The 19064-nt window shown below is 50.8% G+C and overlaps 10 protein-coding genes across 11 annotated transcripts; 5 read left to right on the top strand and 5 right to left on the bottom strand.

Annotated features, from left to right (window-relative positions):
- The first annotated feature begins 263 nt into the window (after positions 1 to 263).
- PV06_00171 (uncharacterized protein) lies at positions 264 to 1527 on the top strand. The gene is made up of 2 exons (XM_016400640.1): positions 264 to 666; positions 750 to 1527. Exons 1-2 carry the CDS (start codon positions 566 to 568, stop codon positions 1465 to 1467), a joined length of 819 nt encoding a protein of 272 aa, XP_016267693.1. The 5' UTR covers positions 264 to 565; the 3' UTR covers positions 1468 to 1527.
- Positions 1528 to 1540: 13 nt separating this feature from the next.
- Positions 1541 to 3080, bottom strand: PV06_00170 (uncharacterized protein). Its single transcript, XM_016400639.1, has one exon. The coding sequence runs from the start codon at positions 2900 to 2902 to the stop codon at positions 1673 to 1675; it is 1230 nt and encodes a 409-aa protein (XP_016267692.1). The 5' UTR covers positions 2903 to 3080; the 3' UTR covers positions 1541 to 1672.
- A 156-nt stretch (positions 3081 to 3236) lies between these two features.
- PV06_00169 (uncharacterized protein) lies at positions 3237 to 5007 on the bottom strand. Its single transcript, XM_016400638.1, has 2 exons — positions 4517 to 5007; positions 3237 to 4462 (listed from the first exon to the last, which is right to left on the bottom strand). Exons 1-2 carry the CDS (start codon positions 4626 to 4628, stop codon positions 3573 to 3575), a joined length of 1002 nt encoding a protein of 333 aa, XP_016267691.1. The 5' UTR covers positions 4629 to 5007; the 3' UTR covers positions 3237 to 3572.
- Positions 5008 to 6248: 1241 nt separating this feature from the next.
- On the top strand, positions 6249 to 7793 carry PV06_00168 (uncharacterized protein). Its single transcript, XM_016400637.1, has one exon. The coding sequence runs from the start codon at positions 6451 to 6453 to the stop codon at positions 7744 to 7746; it is 1296 nt and encodes a 431-aa protein (XP_016267690.1). The 5' UTR covers positions 6249 to 6450; the 3' UTR covers positions 7747 to 7793.
- On the bottom strand, positions 7705 to 10053 carry PV06_00167 (uncharacterized protein). The gene has a single exon (XM_016400636.1). The coding sequence runs from the start codon at positions 9877 to 9879 to the stop codon at positions 7885 to 7887; it is 1995 nt and encodes a 664-aa protein (XP_016267689.1). The 5' UTR covers positions 9880 to 10053; the 3' UTR covers positions 7705 to 7884.
- A 147-nt stretch (positions 10054 to 10200) lies between these two features.
- On the top strand, positions 10201 to 12492 carry PV06_00166 (uncharacterized protein). The gene has a single exon (XM_016400635.1). The coding sequence runs from the start codon at positions 10461 to 10463 to the stop codon at positions 12330 to 12332; it is 1872 nt and encodes a 623-aa protein (XP_016267688.1). The 5' UTR covers positions 10201 to 10460; the 3' UTR covers positions 12333 to 12492.
- A 347-nt stretch (positions 12493 to 12839) lies between these two features.
- Positions 12840 to 15186, bottom strand: PV06_00165. 2 transcript variants are annotated; one of them, XM_016400633.1, is made up of 3 exons: positions 13976 to 15186; positions 13318 to 13874; positions 12840 to 13237 (listed from the first exon to the last, which is right to left on the bottom strand). In XM_016400633.1, exons 1-3 carry the CDS (start codon positions 14369 to 14371, stop codon positions 12943 to 12945), a joined length of 1248 nt encoding a protein of 415 aa, XP_016267686.1. In that variant the 5' UTR covers positions 14372 to 15186; the 3' UTR covers positions 12840 to 12942. The 2 variants fall into 2 exon arrangements, with proteins under 2 accessions (XP_016267686.1, XP_016267687.1); XM_016400634.1 differs by having other exon boundaries at positions 12840 to 13874.
- A 449-nt stretch (positions 15187 to 15635) lies between these two features.
- PV06_00164 (uncharacterized protein) lies at positions 15636 to 16031 on the top strand (the record flags this gene model as incomplete). The annotated part of the gene is made up of 1 exon (XM_016400632.1): positions 15636 to 16031. The coding sequence occupies one exon, from the start codon at positions 15636 to 15638 to the stop codon at positions 16029 to 16031; it is 396 nt and encodes a 131-aa protein (XP_016267685.1).
- Positions 16032 to 16998: 967 nt separating this feature from the next.
- On the top strand, positions 16999 to 18027 carry PV06_00163 (uncharacterized protein; the record flags this gene model as incomplete). The annotated part of the gene is made up of 1 exon (XM_016400631.1): positions 16999 to 18027. One exon carries the CDS (start codon positions 16999 to 17001, stop codon positions 18025 to 18027), a length of 1029 nt encoding a protein of 342 aa, XP_016267684.1.
- A 256-nt stretch (positions 18028 to 18283) lies between these two features.
- On the bottom strand, positions 18284 to 18724 carry PV06_00162 (uncharacterized protein; the record flags this gene model as incomplete). Its single annotated transcript, XM_016400630.1, has 2 exons — positions 18284 to 18480; positions 18571 to 18724. 2 exons carry the CDS (start codon positions 18722 to 18724, stop codon positions 18284 to 18286), a joined length of 351 nt encoding a protein of 116 aa, XP_016267683.1.
- Between the last annotated feature and the right edge of the window lie 340 nt (positions 18725 to 19064).

Raw genomic sequence — 19064 nt, 5'->3', positions numbered from 1 at the left:
TATGGTTTAGAGTCCTATTTACGAAGAAACTCCGTCGGTACTAGTACAGAATACTAGTAACGTGAGTCACCTCATGAGGGAGAAAATCAGGCAACAGGCGATAAGGTAACAGTCAACGAGGGAGGGTGGAATGCCGGGGACTTTGTATGTCTCCGTTAGAAACGATAAACAGAGGACGAGGCTGGCGAGGCTACGCTACTCTGAGGCGGGGGGCGAAATGTCTCCGACCATTTCGGAAACATATTGATTGATACGTCCTTTTACTTCATTTGACTGACCCACGACTACCGATCAACGGGTATATAAAAGGAAAGGCACTGCCCAGACCTGAAAGATTGTTGCACAGTAGGTACATTTTCATCTTTCATCACTTCCCTTTCAACCTTGTGGTGATCTTGAACCTTTTTTCGAGCTACATCGACCGACACCTTTACTTCGGATTCATTGGTTACTACAGTACTTGGTACTCTTTGCGTACTTCGTGCTTCCAAAGTACACCACACGAGTTCGTTACTCTGTACAAGATACACAACGACACATATTGTACTCGGCACAGGCAAATAGAATGGCGGATCATCATCACCATCACCACCACCACGACCATGGCCATTCTCATGGAACAGAAGACGCCGCAGCCTTTACAGAAGTAAACAGACAACATTGGAAGTGAGTTTTTTTTGGACCTTGAGTCCTTTTCTCACTCTCACTCTCTCCTCGACACAAACTGACGTATATTTCCTGTTGTACAGTAAAATGGCGACGTCATACACGGCCGAAGAATGGCAACGTGACCTGATCAACAAAATCACTTCTTTCATTCAATCAAACATTTCATTCATTGGCGTTTCGTTCCTGGACCCTTCGGCGGCCTTTGAAAAGAAGTCGGAACCCCAAAAAAGTGTCCGGGTGTTGGATTACGCATGTGGTCCCGGTACCATCACCGCAATCCTGGCGGGTCGAGCCACCGAATTCGTCGGGGTCGACCTATCCGAAAACATGGTACAAGCTTACAATTCACGGTTCACCTCTGAAAAGGGTGGCGAAACAGCAGACGACGAAAAGATCAACGCTCACGCCGTAGTGGGTAATTTGATATCGACCGGCGCCGAGGCGGACGCGCTCGATGGGCCCAACTTTCGTGACTTTGACCTGGCCGTCGTAGGCATGGGTTTTCACCATTTCACAGACATTCGATTGGCGACTCGACGATTGGTGGAGAGACTCAAACCCGGTGGTGTTTTTATGATTGTGGACTTTGTCACCCACGCGATGGAGGCAGAGGTGCACCCCGACCTGAAAGACGCCGTCAACACCATCAGTCATCACGGGTTCGGGGAGGAAGAGTTGCGGAAAGTCTTTGCAGAGGCGGGATTGACGGATTTCGCCTTGGTCAGGATGGGTGAAGAAGTCACGTTGAGGGGAACATCAAAGAGGGAACCGTTCATGGCCAGGGGAACAAAGATTTAGTTTGGTGGGAGGCACGAGTACTCATCAAGCAAGCAAGCAAGCAAGCAAGCAAGCAACAAACATTTCTTCAAGAAGCATTGTCAACATGGCATTCGCATCAAAGGTCGATGGTGACATTATCAGCCTTTGATGATATTCCACTGGCAGATTCTATTCTTTTCGTCGAGCCCCATGATTTCTAACTCGGCAACGACACAAACTCCCTTCAAACGACCTTGAGTGCTCCGAGTCCTGCATCTAGTTCGTCCGAGTCACCTTCTCGGTTTTCTCTTTGTGATCGCCTTTCCTCTTCTCTTTCCTTCCTCTGTCTGGCCAATCCTTCCTCCCTTTTCCTTCTTCGTCTTGCATCTTTATCTTCCCACTGTACGGGTTCCTCGCCCGACTCCGCCGATGATGACGACCCCCCAAACCCTTCCTTTGCCATTGCTCGTTTTAGTTCCGCTCTGAACCTCTCTCTTCGTTCATGGTTCCATCGAAATCTCTCATTGACCACACCCGCACACATTGCAAGGTATTCTTCACCGACTATACTTTGTATCACCTCTCGGTTTGTGTCTGGTTGTTCATCGTTTGGTCCTGTAGTAGAAGAAGAAGACGAAGAAGGGCAAACGACACCAACGACAGTCTCGAATGATAACCCGGCGGTACGTATAGCTACCATGACACCGTGGTCGGGATCGTCCAAGACCCTCAGACTTTGGACGCCACTTTCGCGGAACCCAGAATTGACGGCGGCGGCCACAAGAGGTCGAGCGTGTCTCAAGGTGGCGCAGTGCACGTGTAGGATCAGAGGCGAGAAGGTGAGGTGGATCAGTCTGGGACTTTTCGAGGTTGTGTTGTTGTTGTTGGGTTGTTGGGGCGTAGTTGATGAGGAGGGTGTCAATCTGAACAAGGTCGTGAAATCTTGTGCCGTAGTCGAAGGTCCAGCTTGACCATCGGCATGGAGAGGTTCGATAGGATCATGAGAGACGTACAACCATTTTCCACCACCCTTGCCTCCGGGTGATGTCGCTGTTGTCGTCGTCGTAGTAGTAGTAGCCGTGGCGGCGGCGGCGGCGGCGGAGGAGGAGGAGGAGGAGGAGGAGGAGGAGGAGGAGGAGGAGGAGGAGTTGGTGGTGGTGACCCCAATCACAGGGTCTCCTGTCATCTGTTCATCTTCCCCTTCTCCAGCATCGTTCACGTCTCCCGCCTTCGCGGTCGACCTAGGTCCCTCCACGAACACGGCAACCCGACCGGCGCAACTGCTCGTCGTCACGAGGCCATCGTAACCGTTGATCTCTTGTATGAGGTGTAGGATCTGATGGTCCACCGTCCCCTTGGGTGACTTGTCGGTGTACTCGTCTTCGGGTTGCGTGAGCAACGACAAGATTTGAGATTTCTTGGCCACGAACGACGCCGGGATGGTCGACGGTTGAGAGTGTCGAGATTGTGGCATAAGAATATCCTTTTTTTTTGCTGCCTTCTCGATATGACTGACACCGGAAGACCCAGCCAGAGCCTCGTTCCACCGACGGATATCTGTGTTTTGCCCGTGTCAACGAAAACCACCTGCCACTGCTCAGCACTTGATGAGCGTGCCACCGAGAAACACCAAGGGTCACCCTGACGATGAATCCGATCAAACAGCGTAACGACGAACCGATACAAAATGGAAACAATCAAAGAGAGGCAAAAGTCAAGGGCAATAGAAGTGGTGATTGGTAAGTAATCGTAGAGTCTTTGAAAGCATCTATACTCCTTGACGTCGGACAGACATGAAAGAATTGGGACCCATTTTAGTTTGGGCCGAAAGAACTTCAAAAGACCGACATTTGAATTTATTCCGAATTCAACAAGCAAAGATCTATGGCTCGGATTAGATTCTAGCAAACATACTCTGAAGGTATCGCTCTCTCTCTCTCTCTCTCTAGCTAAATCTATTAGAGTCTTTCGCTGTCATCTCTTTAAAGTATATGATCATAATCAAATTCCCCCGAGTGTAGTGTTTCTTTCCTGAACGCCTCTCGCTATTGTGCTGAGTTCAAAATCGAAAATACAGTGGAATGTGCTGAAGTTGGTTGTCCCATACTATTTTGGACAGGAGCAAGCGCTGAACGAGAACAACATCAAGCAACTGGTGCAGCGACAGCAGCCTTTGCAGCGTCCGCATTAGGCACTTTTGTTGCTGGCTGGGTGAAGGTCTCTGGCCACATGAAAGCCTTTTCTTCCTTGGACGGACTGAGCGCCGCGAAAAGAGAGACCGATGTTTTGCTGCTGGCTCTTCTCCACATGTTGGCCCGAGGGTTAAAGGTCGTCGGCAGACCTTTACCATGTGTCTTTTCGTCGTCGATCTTGGCGATCTTGATTACTTCCCTCTGAATATCGGCAAACGTGTCGAATGGAATATAAGGCAGATTGTGCTCAACGCAGTACTCCTCCAACTTCAGCCCACGACGCGCAAAGAGCACGTCGGCTTCTCGTGCCGCTGGAAGATCGGAAACACCATCTCCGATGAAGACGATCAATGGAATCGTGCCATTGTCGCTTTGCATTGCGGCCATCTCTCTGTATTCGTTGATCGACTGGGCCTTGTCGTGGCCGAGGTGGGTGTCGTGTCGCCAAACAGCCTCCCATTTGCTGCCGTCTTCGGCAATCTTTGCGTCGTTGGCGACAATTTCGATGTGCTTGCTCATGTCTTCCCCGATGAAATGATCTAGTACTTTTCGTAGAACGGGTTTCAGACCAGCCGAAATAACGTTGAAAGGGATGGTATTGTTGACGCAAAACTCGTGAAAGGACTGGAAGTCGGGGTCAATATCCAGTGCAGTCTTCATGACCTCGAAGCCGTCCTCGAAGGGAACGTCTAGAGAAGCATACAGCTCATCTGAGACTTCCCGGAAAGTTCGCTCTCCGGATTCCATCTGATGAGCAAGAACGGCTCGTCGCTCCGGGCCACAACCAAAATTGTCAAACAAGGTGTGACCAGTGTCTTGCATGAAGATTGTTCCATCAAAGTCTGCGAGTGCGATTAGAGAAGGGTTCTCTGTCGATCATTTGAGTTAAAACTCACCTGAGAAGCAGATGATCTTCCTCTTGGTGCCCATGTTAGCAGTGTTGGCACGCTGGAGGCCAGGACGAGCCTTGACCTCCACCGGGGGAGGGGTAATAGCGACTGGTGCCATGATGACAATTGTAGGCGAACAAGGCTGTCTTGGGGAAGGCTGCTTGATAATTGTGGATGTACAGCAGAGAAGTTATGAGAGTTTGAGGAATGTACTGTATATACAGACAAGACAAAGCAAAACAGAGGGTGACGGGACCTAATAGATATACGTAGGAGGCGCAGCGGCTGGCATCAGATTGAAATTGAAATTTGGTGGGTGCTCGAGCGTTGCCGCTCTGACTAGAAGTCGAACCTGAGAGAACGACCTACCTACAATTGCAAGGTCAATCGTCAGAACTCTGGTCCCCCTTCTTGACATCTGGTCAAGAGTACGACATGGATTGATTGGGCAAGGCCGTGAAACATATGCATAACGACGCCATCACAGTCAAGAAGATGAGGCGAAGAAGAGGGCTGGCAGGAGAAGGTGGATACAAAGAGTGGCCTAGCAAAGAGGTGGCAAAGATGTTGAGAGGTTACAGATGGTACATGGGTACTTCGATGTCTGTGCTAGCTTCCTGGTGGCTCCATTTTCCGGCCGGTTGGCTGCAGATAAGAGCACATGCTTAGCTTCTGTACCTTGCTCGGGCCTCCTGAAAGATGGCTTTCTCGAGATGCATTGTGACGCCATGACATTGTCCATTGGTCAAACACCCCTTAGGATATGTCGGAAGGCCACCAGTCTGATTGTGAGAATCCAATGCGTGGGAAGGCGGTCAGCAGCTGCTGGGAAGGATTTCGATTGTGGACGTCAGAAAACTCCATGTCCACATACAAAGCCCATGTGTGTTGGCGTTAGTGGGACAGACCCCATGGCGAGGGATTTCTACTTGTGGAGAATGGGCTGTGTAGTAGCATGAAAGAGGCCGTGGTCTTCGATTTCGATGTCGATTTCTGTTGAGAAGGTCGATCTTCAAGTCCAGACCAAGATGGAGAGTCCAAATTTTCATCAGGCTGTGATTGTGCGTGTCGGAACGGAACAATGTTCCACCGTCCAATCAATTGACCGGGAGATCGACTGCGGCTCAGGACTCGATCAACACGGATCAGCGCAGATGCAACAACTTTCTTTGGATGTCTTTTTACTGTCTGGTGTAGCTCGAGGAATGAAGCCGATTGAAGGCGCTTCCGTCTAGTCCAAGCTTATGGTTCACGATTTTCCAATGATGTTGGAGAGACAGACCATGATGGTCCTGTCAAGGGCGCGAGGGCGTTTGGAAGGCAGTACATTGACAGACGTTGGATCAAGTTGATTGATGAATACGGATCGAGGAAAGATAGAAGCAACGGTTTGTCATAACAAGCATCTGATGGCATATGAATATTTGTCTTGTCTTGGAGGAAATCGTAGCATGAGTTTGCGATTCAAAGCCATTTGATGCATCCATTGCATAGTTGTCAAGGAAAATGGTTTTGTCATGAGTAGAAAAGTGCAGTCTGTTTGACAATGCCTTGCATTTGACTGTCTCCCTGTCCCCTTTGCAGAGTCGACTCTTAGAGATAAGATTGTACATAGCCACCTACAATCAACAGAGTGCACCGAATATCTGTTTGGCCAGGTACTCCGTACAGTAGATACTACATATTTTGCGGAACAACGGAGACTCCCCCACGCATCCTTGATTCCTCGGTATTTGGACTATTCGGTACGCTGCGGCTACACGCGGCATTGGCATCAAGGACCTCGAGTATACGACTCTCAGTTAGAAAGCGCGACAAGTTGACCATCAGAAAGATGTCAATTCTTTGTTTCTTTTTTTGTACACCACTTGCACAAAGTGTGCCCTTTGCGTCTCAGTGATACGAAGTGATATAGTGGCTATTTATAAACAATCTCGACGATGGCATCCTCCCTCCTCCCTCGAATAGCCCGGCCGACGGCTCACCTCGCCCACTATGCCCCTCGGGTCCTCTGCCCTCACACGACCGTCAGGTTAGCCTCGACATCGAAATCGAAGCACCCAAGCGGCTTCACCCCGCCGTCGAGAGAAGACTTATACGAACTCCGCGAGCGCGTGCAGGAATTCACGCGGCGCGAGATCCCCGAAGAGACGGCCGCGCGGACAGACTCGTCGAACGAGTTCCCAAATGAAATGTGGAAGAAGCTGGGCGAGGCCGGATTCCTGGGACCTACGGCGGACGAAGAATACGGCGGCCTCTCCATGGGCTACCAGGCACACTGCGTGATCCTCGAGGAGCTCAGCCGGGCGTCGGCGTCGATCGCCCTCTCTTACGCGGCGCACTCGCAACTCTGCGTGAACCAACTGTGCCTGAACGGCAGCAAGGACCAAAAGGAGCGCATCCTCCCGGGCCTGATCTCGGGCGACAAGGTCGGCGCGCTCGCCATGTCCGAACACTCTGCTGGCAGCGACGTGGTGAGCATGAAGACGACGGCCAAGAAGGTGGACGGAGGGTACAAACTCAATGGGACCAAGATGTGGATCACCAACGGGCCCGACGCCGACTACATCGTCGTCTACGCCAAGACGGAGCCCGAGAGGAAGAGCAAGGGCATCACGGCATTTATCGTGGAAAAAGAATTTACCGGCTTCAGTGTGGCGAGGAAGTTGGACAAGCTCGGCATGCGAGGCTCCAACACTGGCGAGCTGGTCTTCGAGGACGTCTTCGTACCCACAGAGAACATCCTCGGTGAGGTCAACAAGGGCGTCACCGTTCTTATGGAAGGTCTCGACCTCGAGAGGCTCGTCCTCAGCGCCGGACCCTTGGGCATCATGCAGGCGTGTCTGGACCTCGTGCTGCCGTACACGCACCAGCGGAAACAGTTCGACACCCCCATCGCCCACAACCAGTTGATCCAGGGGAAATTGGCCGACATGTACACGAAATTGCAGGCCAGTAGGGCTTACACGTACGAGACGGCCCGCAAGGTGGATGAGGAAGGGGAGATTCGGACGCAGGATTGCGCGGGCGCCATCTTGTACGCCGCCGAGCGGGCCACCGAGTGCGGCCTCGACGCCATACAATTGATGGGCGGAAACGGTTATGTCAACGAGATCCCCGCCGGAAGGTTACTCAGGGACGCGAAGCTGTATGAGATTGGCGCGGGTACGAGTGAAATCCGGAGGATGGTCATTGGGAGGGCGTTTAATAAGGAGTACAAAGATCAAGCTATGTAGGGTTTGGTTTAGGAAAATGAAAGAAAAAAAAAATCATCGCTCCAAGAGACATAAAGTCATTGTATGTTGCAAAACATCTTGGAATACTTGTTGTAAGGTGTGTGATACCCAAAATCTCAACCAAAATGGAGACGAAAACTATCCAAAAGCAAGTCGACTCTGGCCCTTTTCTGGTTTCGACCCTCGACCTCGACTGTTTGATCCTGTGCCTCCTCGTTTCGTCTTATTTGTGTGCAAGGGGCCGGGGGGGCGACTATTGCTTGGCCCTGTTACGGCAGGCGCGTCTTGAGCCTGGAGTTGTTTGGCAAAATGCCAGTCTTCATGCTCGCCACGATCGGGTTCGTTGATGGACTTTTGACACTCCTGACAAAAGTAGGTGGCGATGTCTCGTTCTTGCATGGCGTGAGTGAGGTGTTGGTCGGGTCCTTCGTCGTGGTAGACCTCGTCGCCGTTGCCATTGCCGTCGTTGTTCGCTTCGAGATGATGCTCCTGCGCTACAATATCTTCGTCGGCAGATTCGCTAGCTTCCTCTGTGCTTTCGCCCTTTGCGAAGAAGCGAGCAATGTTAGTAGGAGCGTCGTTGAGTCTTCGACGCTTGGCTGGTATCAAATCTTCGATATTGGGTGTCGTAGTGTTACTTCGAGACGGTGCTTCGATGGCAGCTTTGGCCTCTTCACCTTTCAACAAAAACATGTCGATGCCCTTGTTACCAGCCACGCCTTCTTCGAATCCTCCGACACTGAGGGAGAGGTTGGCGCACGGCCACGCCCGGCCGTCGACGACCACCTGCCCGAGTAGTGTCTTTGCGAGCTCAAACAGGATAGTCTCGTCGATCTTCTTGCCCGAGGGGATCGGCAACTGCTTCGATTTTGTTTGCCCGCCCTGACGATGATGCAGGGTTATCGTCTTCGGTCTTCTCTTATTCTCCAGGACACCTTCCTCGACGAGCCGGGCGTAAATGTCCGCCACAAAGATGCGCAGCCACTTGTTCGCTTGATCCGTGGTGTTGATGCTTGGTCTAAAGGATTTTGCCGACAACATGGATTTGATCTGTGTTCGGGAGCTGACTTCGCTATGGTCTTCACCGCGAATGGTCCCATACAGCCACGTCCCCGTCTCTTCCCCCATTTTCGACTTGAGCTGTTCAAGGGGAATCTTGAGTAGTTCGGTGACCTCGTCGGTGTTGAACGTGTCCACCACTTGATCCCCAAGCTTACCACCCAAGTTACGGATTTTGGTAAACTTGTAGCCCGACAGGAAATGCTGCACGGCTCGATTTCGCACGATCGTCTGCTGATTGGGCTTCCTGTATCCGGCACCTAGTTTCGCCATCATCTTGTTGCGCGCCACACCAGCCGAGCAAGTGTATTTGAGCCTTTCACGGATGGTGGCACGCACACCGCGGACAATTTCGGACCCAATGTTCATGGCCACATCATCCCAATCCGGGTCGTCATCTTCAGTTTCTGCCGAGTCGAGGTCGACAAGAGCGTCGGCTTGCCAGTCCAGAGCGGTTGATGGCGGTAGTGGCAGGTGCTCGGTCGGGTCATCGTATGGCGCGTACTTGAGTTCGGGGTATCTTTCGAGAAGTATCTGATGGATCTGTGCAGACAAATCGAGGAAGACCTCATCGATGCTGGCCTTTTCAACTTTCTGGATAGGTGGTGGTGGTAGTATCTCTTTGACCAGTGCCAGAGACTTTCTAGATTCAAGACGATACGGGTCCAGGGACACTTTGTCTGTTTGAATATGGCTGGCCGCGTCGTCTCGATAAGCCCACTTGGTGTCGCCTTCTCTCCAGGTGGCAACATGCTGGATCACAATCTCGGGACACTTTGCTTTCGCTTCGGTGATGGGGACATGTCGACTCAACCCATACTCGCGAGCCGGATAGTTGATGGCAATGAGACCTTGCCATTGTTGAACGGCAAGAGGTTGAGACTCGACCACACCTAGCCGTACCATTTCACACTGGGCGTAAAAGGCGTCATAGTCGATCAAAGCGATGACTCTCAATGGGCACGTCGTGGAAGACTGGCCGAGCAAGTGAAGATGCTTGTATGTGAAACGGGACTTTCTCCTTTTGCCGCCTGCTAAAGGGGAGGATGGTTGGAAGGGCTGAGAGGACGACATTGTCCTAACCTGATGGCGAGCATGTTTGTTACGTCGCCTTCACCTTGCTGTCTTGAAATTTGCGACTCATCATCTCGACGTGTGTCTTTTGATCCAGAGTCAACTCAGTATCATTGGGATGTTCTAGTACAGTAGCAGTATTCCATCAACGCTGACAAAGACCGCGTGCCTCAGTCGAAGAAACGCGTTGCCGTCATCGATAATGCAGACACTTTTACAGTAGACACGGCGAGATAAAGCGGCGGCATTTAACTCGGTACGGCAAATCTAAGTGTCGTATTCGTATCTCAGAATACTGTGATGCCTACTTCCTCCGTGTCACCTGGAAGTCGCTTTTCGTATGAGTTGCGTACCTTTCTCGTGGACACCGTTGAACTCTACACTGATAGAGCTTCCTCAAAGGGCATGGTATGGTGATCCTGCTAACAATGTAGGTGGCCTTGAAAGTTGGTTTCTACACTCACCGGTACTTCTACCTCACCCACCGTTGAAGTCCGTCTCGTTTAAAGACAACCTCATTTACTCCCGGCGAACGCCATATCAGATAGCAACCAAGGACTCAGGCGATTTAGCTAGGAACAATGTTACTTGGTTTCGGCACCCTCAGTGCGGCCTTTGGTGCCCTCATCGTCTCGACCCTAGCCACAACGACGCCTTACTACTCTTCTGATGGCTACTTCGACTGGACACTTGTGAAGCCTTCTGCAGAGCTGGAATACGTCCAATGCTACGAATTCTTCGAGTGCGCCAGGTTGGAGGTACCTCTTGACTGGACCAATCTGTCCAACCCCAATCGTGCCTCAATTGCAATTGCACGCCTCCCCGCCGCCGTCGATGTAACAGACGCGTCGTTCGGCGGCACAATCGTAATCAATCCTGGTGGCCCGGGTGGATCTGGCATTGACATTCTTTTGCGTTCAGCCAAATCACTCCAGAGCGTGGTCGACTCCCACAAGCATTTCGAGATCCTGTCGTTCGATCCTCGAGGCATGAAATTCTCGACGCCCTCAACGGCATGCTTTGCAGATGATCTTTATCGGACAGTTGTTGAGACGCTCGCTCTGGATGTCGGCGATATTATCTCGGATCCTCAAGCCCTGAATGTTAAATGGAACATCGACAGAGGACTGGGCCAACTGTGCACTTCAGCTCAGAACGGTGACTTTGGCGACGGAACCAACATCCATCAATTCGTCAGCACTGCTCTCGTGGCTCACGACATGGTGGAAATCATCGACCAGGTCGATGCTCATCTGTCAAAGCAGCTAAGTTCCACAAAAATGTCTGCATCGGACATCCATCAGATTCCTCTTGGAAACGACCACAGCCCCGTCCCACTGCTCAATTACTGGGGCTTGAGTTATGGGACGTACCTCGGAAATACCTTTGCGTCCATGTTCCCCGAGCGCATCGGCCGAATAGTACTGGACGGCGTTGTCGATGCAGACGATTATGCGGCCACAGGATGGACGACCAACTTACAGAACAACAACCAAACATGGACAAAGTTCTTCCAATACTGCTTCGAGGCAGGTCCTAGGTGCGCTCTCTTCGACGTCACCACCACAAGCCACGTCGACATTCAAAGCAGGGTCGAAGAGTTTTTATTTGGATTAATAGATGACCCCCTGCCTCTCTTAGTGAATGGAAACTTAGCCATGATCACCTATCACCAACTCAGAGCCGGCATCCACGTGGCTTTGTACTTTCCGAACGAGTATTGGCCATTGTTGGCAGTCAGTCTCCGTTTGTTGCTCGAGGGAGACGCACAAGGATTTTTTACTCTTGTTGAGTCCGCAGCAGACATGTTCCGCAATACAAATGGCTCATCTGGCGATGGCGAGTTCACGCCCTCCGCTGCTACGCCTCTGGGTTTCGATCATAACCCATTGCCCGGACACCAACAGATGATGGGCCAGATGTCCGAGTCATCCGAACCATACGTACCAGGATACCCGTGGCAACTCGAAGCGGGCATCTCTGTCTTGTGCGGCGACGGCGACGGAGACGACCTCACTTCATGGACCAAGGAAAAGTTTCTTACAGAACGTGTCAACTTGCTAGAATCTCAATCACCCATAATCGGACCTCTCTGGGCCGAGATCCCAATGTACTGCGTCCATTGGCCCGAGTCGGTTCGACCGGCGTCGAGAAATCGGTTCACGGGCCCATTCGGTTCGAACCTAAGTGACTATGACGAGCGAGCGAGTCCGTTGCTCTTCGTTGGCAATACTGCCGACCCCGTCACTCCCGTGGGTAACGCCGTCAAGATGTCCGAAAAGCACCAAGGAAGTGTGGTCTTGACGCAAGACACCCCGGGACATTGTTGTGGCACTGGGAACGCCGGCGTGTGCGCACACGGGATCCTGAAACGGTTTTTTGCAAACGGTACATTGCCACCGCCCGGTGTGGTCTGCAAAGATGTCAAGAGTCCTTGGGGTGTCGATTCTTGAAGACACGGGCAATGTTCATTACGGAGCAAAAAACTTGATGGTTACTCGAACCCTTCTCTGAGACTAGCCACCTAACGTAGACTCCTTCGGACGTAACCTATCAAAATGTACATGATGACATTTATTTCAAAGTGTAATCAGCATTTTTGGTGACTTACTTCCGAGCCATTGAAAGCAAATGTCAACATCCGAAGCTTTATCGTGAATAAGTATACTCAGTACCTGTCCAGTTGATTGTATATGCCTTCGGGCCGAGCAAATCGACTACACCACCTTGAACTGAAGTTTGCTCCGAAGCACCATTAAAATAAAACACAACCTCCGAAGACAAGCTAGAATCGTATTTTTTCTAGAGAAAAAAAAAGAGCAATAAATGTACGGGATATAGTCTCTTGGAATCCGACTTCGCTTCGAGTAGGGTCGCAGTTCATTCCACTGTCGCCTTGTTGAACTAGGAAAAGTGGGTAAAGACTTGGGACATACCGTACCTTCATTCGACCATTTGTTCTGAGAGAGAGAAGCATCTATTGGTGTAAGATACAGAACAAACAAGGATCGAATATCAAACACGCATTATGTAGCTACCTATCTAGGATCTAGGTACCTAGGACTAAGAAAATCCCTGGTGACCCTGGAACTTGACACCGTCTCTCCATATCCCTTTGATGTTCAAGGTGTCCGTGATGTTACTCAGAGGATTTCCTTCGACGAGAAGCAAGTCGGCCTTCAGACCCTCTGCTATCCTACCTCTATCGTTCCACCCGAACAGGTCGGCCGTCAAGCTCGTCGCACCTCTCAGGACTTCTTGGGTTGGCATCCCTGCTTTCTCCGCGAGCAAATACATCTCAATGTGTAGATTGACACCAAAGACGGACCCCGGAGCTCCCGGCGCCGCGTCAGAACCACTGTATCGTTCAGAAGCATTAGCTACGGTTCCAGAAACCAAGTTTTGACGCAAGGCAGTGGGCACACAGCAAAAGCTTACCAAATGATGTTGAGGCCGGCATCTCTGAGCTGGCGGACGTTGTCAATGGCGTATTCCCACTTTGCACCGGGGGCCTTCAAATGTAAACAGTGGTGCATGAGTTCAACGTCCCCCGTTGACAATTTATTCTTGACTCGTTCGTCCTCGGAGAATTGCTTGGATATATCTAGCGCATCGCCCGTCAGAGCTCCTAAACATGCCAGGGTCGGATTGACCCAGACATTGTTGCGCTTGTGGAGCTCGATCATTTCGGGGGTCATGGGCTCGTCGAAGAATGTGTGAGCCATGCCGTCGACGCCGGCCCTCAATACTTGGCGGGTGTCTTCAAGTGACAAGGCATGCGCGACGACCTTGAAACCTCGTTGATGCGCCGCCCGGACGACGGCTTCTTGCACAGCCTCCGTAGGTTTTGAAATTTGACCCTCAGGGATCCCGAGAGCCCGTCCATCTTCGTGCATCAATTTGATGTAGTCATACTTGCCTTCGATTGCTTTCTGGATGTAAGCCTCGGCCGCTTCCTCGCTGTTGACATTTGGATAATCCTCGAAGCGGGCAGGCTGGTGCGTGCAAATAAAAGAACGGTCAGCTTGGAGCGCTTTACCAGGGCACACTTTCACCTTCAATGCCTTCGTCTCTTGATCAATTCGTAAGTACTTACTTCAATACCGGGCAACTTCATTTCCACCCAAGCTGGCCAACCATTCTTTACCGTTGCAGCATAGTGGCAACTTTTTATGTCGGGAATGTCCTTTCTCTCTTGTGCCCATGTCTTCAACTGCACCGCGTTTTCGTGCACATTGTGCATGTCCATAAGTGTGGTTATGCCAAATCGGTACGACTGCTCCAACATCTTGACCTCGCGGTCAGGGTGGGAATGCGCATCAATGAGGCCTGGGAGTAATGTGTGGCCGGGCATCGAGATATTTGGGAGGTTGCTTGGGTTCAAGCCATGTCCAACCTGTTTGATGATGCCATCTTCCACGAGGACATCGGCATCTTCTAGGACATTTTCCCCATCGAAGATACGAACGTTGGTGATGGCAAAGGAGGTCATTTTGGATGAAGTTTGCTCCCTCAGACCAAAAATTGTGCAAATTGAAAGTCATTCGAAAGAAGAAACCTACAAACTTCCAGGCCTCTTTATACATGACCTTGGATCATCTGGATATGTCATCACGAGGTGGCCGTTGCCATTCCACACATCAGCTTCTGTAAACGAGATGCTTGGCTCGGGCCGATCGTCTTGAACCTCGACATTTCTGGCGGTTGCTCCGAAGCTGTATGTTCCGTGGTCGAGGTCAGTATTGAGAGTGTCAGAGGCCCGATAGGCTCTGCCATTATTGCGAGTACACGGAACTAGAGACGAGTCGGTAGAAACGCTGCGCTGAGGGGACCTTTGGATCGAAGATCATGGGTGGCCTCAAGCCATCCCTAGATGGAGGAATTTGAAAACAGTGTATCCATCGGTAACAAGATTTAGGTTGTATCTTTTCGGATGTTAGGGCTGTAGTCCGAGAGCCAGATGGCACATGGTGAGGTCGCATCATGTCCTGATGCTCATGATCTTCCGAACATGACGGACTGAGTAAAATGAGAAAGGATCCGTTTGTACTTCGGGAAATCTCTGGGCCTCGTTTTTTAAGCTGTAGGATTCGTTTAAGGCTCCCTTTAATTCGTCCCGAGCTAGAAGTAGCCATCAAGGCCATCACTCATCGCGATTGACCATCATAATTGCAGGGCGAGATGGTGTGTAAATGCAGGATTGACCACTGCTGCGACATTCACCACGATGCCGATCACGATGGGAGGAGTAAGGACTTCTGTTGTCCCTAAAAACACTCATTCTAGCAAGGTCCCGAGAAACTCCAACTGTATGGGTAGTAAGTCTACTATGAGAGCGACTAAATCAAGAATGCGCTGCTCTAGGTCGATTGAGTAGAATTCACGTCATCAAGAGATGCATTTTCCCACTCACACCACCCATCTTCTCTCAGGGCGAATGATTGAATGGCTACACCCATGTCACGCCGCTCATTGCCAGTTCCAACACGAGGGCACAGAGAGCAACCCCGCGTTCGCCGACGACCCCTGGACCGGAAAGGGCACACGACACGAACCCCTCCGGATGCCGCTCATACGACATATATACTCATTACATACAGCTTTGTCCTGCGCTGACTTCATCCTGGGAGCTTCAAATCCATCTGCTGTGAATCAAAAAAAAGCCAGTGAGATTGAAAACCTTTTGCTTCTAAGACAACGCTACTCGTATTCCTACCAATATCCCTTCCCTACCATCCAAACCTACGTATCACACAATGACTTCCAAACAAGGTGTGCCAGCTACCGCTGCAGCTGCTGCTACTACTACTCCCATGGGTGGCACCCACCGTCGCTCAAGCAGCGGTATCTCTGATGACGTTGCTAAATCGGCACACGACTTCATGGCGGGCACGATCCGTCGCTCCAGCAGCGGAGTCACTGACGAGGCGGCAACAGCTGCTCATGACTTTATGCGGACCGCCAAAGGCACCGGACCAGGCTTGACTGACGATCTCACTGACAAGGCTCACAAGTTCATGGTCGGGCCTGCCACTCACCGCGAAAGTCATAGCAAATACCTCCCAGACGTGACTGTCCCCGGACTGACTGATCAGATTGTTGAAGAAGCTGTGGAATTTGAAGACAGTGTCGAAAAAGACAGCAAGGCATAAACAATATTGACCTTTGTGCGTGTTATGAATGAGGCAATGATAAGGCAAAGGAGAAAAAAAGGGAAGAGAGGGAGAATGTGTATTATACCCAAATTGCAAGGTTCGAATTCTGTGTTGGTGTTTGGGGGCAAATCTCAGGTGACTCAGTTAAGTGTATCGATATTCAAAAGTCTGCTTTACCAGTTATGACCTGTATACGAATGTTGATTCCATATGCATTCAGTCAAAGTCCAGACTCCATATTGTACCTTGTGCAGCCTCTGGTAGAGTCCATGGTGCCTCTCAAGTCGTCGCCCATGGGGTCATCGATACTCGAAATCTTCTCTCGCAACATGTATGCTTCTCATGATACATACACGTCAACCTTGGTCAGAGATACTGGAATCATGGAGTCCGAAACCTGGATGTATCTTCAGACGAGGAATGTATCTATTGCCGGAATTTCGTGGATGCGTGGTGTGAGTGGGTGTGGCTCAGAGGGCAGACCTTGCGAGACGTCTCCATCGCTGACCAACCCAAGCGATTGTCATGACATCCAACACCTCCTCAACATGGCCTGGTGTCCCGTAAAAACAACATAAATTCAAACTCTGCCCAGCGTCGTAAGGACTAAGGTGAGTTATACTTGCACAGAGAGTGTTGTTCACAAGGAAAATGACTCAGCACTTGCCCATCTTCCATCGGACGAATTTCGTCCGGCCAGCCGTCGGACGAACTTTCGAGGTCTACACAGCATGGAATTGACCCATCATGAGGATAGCATCACTCAGGAGATTGATATGTGTTACTGTTGATGAGATGTTATGAAAGATAAATTCACAGCAATCAACAACTTTGAGAAGTGCAGTAAGTTCTTCAGCATCTCATCTCTCCAGCATATCAACTTAGCAAACGCTATTCCTTTCCTTAGCCAAAAGCCGGGACGGAACCCAGTTACTTCCAACAACACCACCAACAACAACAAATCATGACTGAACCACCGAAGCCTCATGTGCTCGTCGTTGGCGCAGGAGCCATGGGCCTGATCATGGGGTACATCCTCACGCTGGGTGGCGCCGACGTTACGTTCCTGGTTCGGCCACATCGAGCGGAAATCCTGAGCCGGCCGCAGCTCCTCTACTCATTCGATGACCATCAGCTTAAGACATACAAGGACTACACGTTCATCACGGACCCCGCAAAGATGGTTGGTGCAGACTTCGACTATATCCTCATAACGCTCGACGGCCACGTCTTGAAGAGCGAAACTGGTGTGAAACTGGTAAAGACAATGGGAGAGGCGGTTCGCGGGACGAAAACGCGCGTTGTTATCGGCACGGTTTTTGTCGACTTGAGACCTTGGTTCTTGGAGACGTCGGGCATCAGTGGTGACCAAGTGACCTCTTCCCAACTCTTGATCCACTCTTACGAACCCAAGAACGTGACACTCCGTCTGAACGAAGGAACGAACCCAGAGCTCTTGCAACAGGCCGACCAGGCGTATACCGACAAGCTCGGTCCCGGGTTCATGATCGACGACAGCAGTCCGGCGGTGGCAGAGGGCTTTGCGAAGCTGTACAACGCCAGTGGATTATCGAGGTGTGACATAGTATCCCCGGAGCAACTTGGAGCAGCTTCTGGGCCGTTGTTTCCCCTCTTGGCGGCCTCCGATATATTGGGCTGGCCGGATTATGAAGAGGTTGATCCCAATGGGGAAGCGTGGACTCTTGCTGTGAATTCGGCGAAAGAGATTCAAGGGCTCAAGATCTTTGGACAAACGGGTCAAAAGTTGATGGAAACCACGACCCCGGAAGGTATGAGGGAGCAGTGGATCGGTATACAGAAAGTGATGCTTCCCATGGATTGGGTGGGATTCAACAAGTATCACCACGGCGGCAAGGTCAACGTTCAGGACCAGGAACTGCTTCGAACTTGTATTGCCTATGGTGAGGCCGAGGGGAAGACAATGTCCGCAACCAAAGAGTTGCTCAAAAAGGTGGAAGCAAAGCATCAGTAGCTTTCCTGGGCGGTGGTGTCCAAATATGCGAGAATCCAGTGTCAGTTGACCAAGCTCTAGTGAGAATATTACCTCCTGCGTAAAGACCACCTGATGCTCCCCCTGCTTGTCAATTGTGGAAAGTCCTGGTTCCCTCCATTTTGATATTCCAATTGTTGATGTAGCGTAAAGCAGTCGAAGAGCAGCGCCGTCTCGAGAGCTATTTTTCTCGTGGAATGCCCCGCCGAGTAACCCCTGAGTGACGCGAGTGCTTTCCTCACGTCCACCACATACAAGCTGCAAGGAGAACAGCAGTACCGAATTCGATATGTGCCAAGTTCTCCCATCCACCCTTGAGGGTATACATTATGACTGAAGCCACAACTCTGGATACCAGCGAGAACCAGTATATGTTCCAATTGTCTTCTAGCGCACCGAGGATGTTGTAGAGGCCGATCGAGCCCATAGAGAAAGCTTTGGAAGAGAAATTCAAACATCAGTCCTTGAGCGACGTACTTTGCAGCTTTTGCAAGACAAAACGAATGATTCATTGAACAAACTTACCCATGAATCGTACTGAATTCTCTTCACGGATATTAAACTCTTCCATCACAGGCTTGACGTCGATGAAGGCCATAATCTGACGGAGGACCATCACGGCACCAAGTACGAACAAGAACCATCCGGGTGGGTTGCGAGGCCAGGAGAGACGGGCCATTATGACTGACTGGCAAGGAGAATTTTTTGAGAGACCACCCGGGGGGTAAGATGAGATTTGGGTAAATAGGAAGATTGTGCTGGTGGCCTTACCCTAGTATTTGCGGTGACAATCAGTCATCAAGATGCAGCGGTCATGTCTTCGGTCGATGGCGCACTGTCAGTCTCTTTTGTGCGAAACATATATCGTAACAACAACATCGTAGACAACTTGCTCGTTAGGAATTAATTCTTGAGAGAGGGACTAGAATTCATCCATGGATCTTCCTAACAATACCTCCGATGGGTTTAATATCATCACCGAAGCAAGCATCTCTCTCGACCAGCATTCTTGCAGTCTG

Source organism: Exophiala oligosperma (assembly GCF_000835515.1).
Source record: "Exophiala oligosperma strain CBS 72588 unplaced genomic scaffold supercont1.1, whole genome shotgun sequence".
Classification (NCBI taxonomy): domain Eukaryota; kingdom Fungi; phylum Ascomycota; class Eurotiomycetes; order Chaetothyriales; family Herpotrichiellaceae; genus Exophiala; species Exophiala oligosperma.
This window is presented reverse-complemented; position numbering and strand designations above follow the sequence as displayed.

Bases quoted from the DNA above. Each gene is read 5' to 3' on its own strand.
- PV06_00171 (XM_016400640.1), top strand. From the start codon at position 566: ATGGCGGATCATCATCACCATCACCACCACCACGACCATGGCCATTCT. The intron at 667-749 runs GTGAGTTTTTTT...CCTGTTGTACAG, and splicing joins GTAAACAGACAACATTGGAA to TAAAATGGCGACGTCATACA.
- PV06_00170 (XM_016400639.1), bottom strand. From the start codon at position 2,902: ATGCCACAATCTCGACACTCTCAACCGTCGACCATCCCGGCGTCGTTC.
- PV06_00169 (XM_016400638.1), bottom strand. From the start codon at position 4,628: ATGGCACCAGTCGCTATTACCCCTCCCCCGGTGGAGGTCAAGGCTCGT. The intron at 4,463-4,516 runs GTGAGTTTTAAC...TCGCACTCGCAG, and splicing joins GAAGATCATCTGCTTCTCAG to ACTTTGATGGAACAATCTTC.
- PV06_00168 (XM_016400637.1), top strand. From the start codon at position 6,451: ATGGCATCCTCCCTCCTCCCTCGAATAGCCCGGCCGACGGCTCACCTC.
- PV06_00167 (XM_016400636.1), bottom strand. From the start codon at position 9,879: ATGTCGTCCTCTCAGCCCTTCCAACCATCCTCCCCTTTAGCAGGCGGC.
- PV06_00166 (XM_016400635.1), top strand. From the start codon at position 10,461: ATGTTACTTGGTTTCGGCACCCTCAGTGCGGCCTTTGGTGCCCTCATC.
- PV06_00165 (XM_016400633.1), bottom strand. From the start codon at position 14,371: ATGACCTCCTTTGCCATCACCAACGTTCGTATCTTCGATGGGGAAAAT. The intron at 13,875-13,975 runs GTAAGTACTTAC...TGCACGCACCAG, and splicing joins TGAAGTTGCCCGGTATTGAA to CCTGCCCGCTTCGAGGATTA. The intron at 13,238-13,317 runs GTAAGCTTTTGC...TGAACGATACAG, and splicing joins GCCGGCCTCAACATCATTTG to TGGTTCTGACGCGGCGCCGG.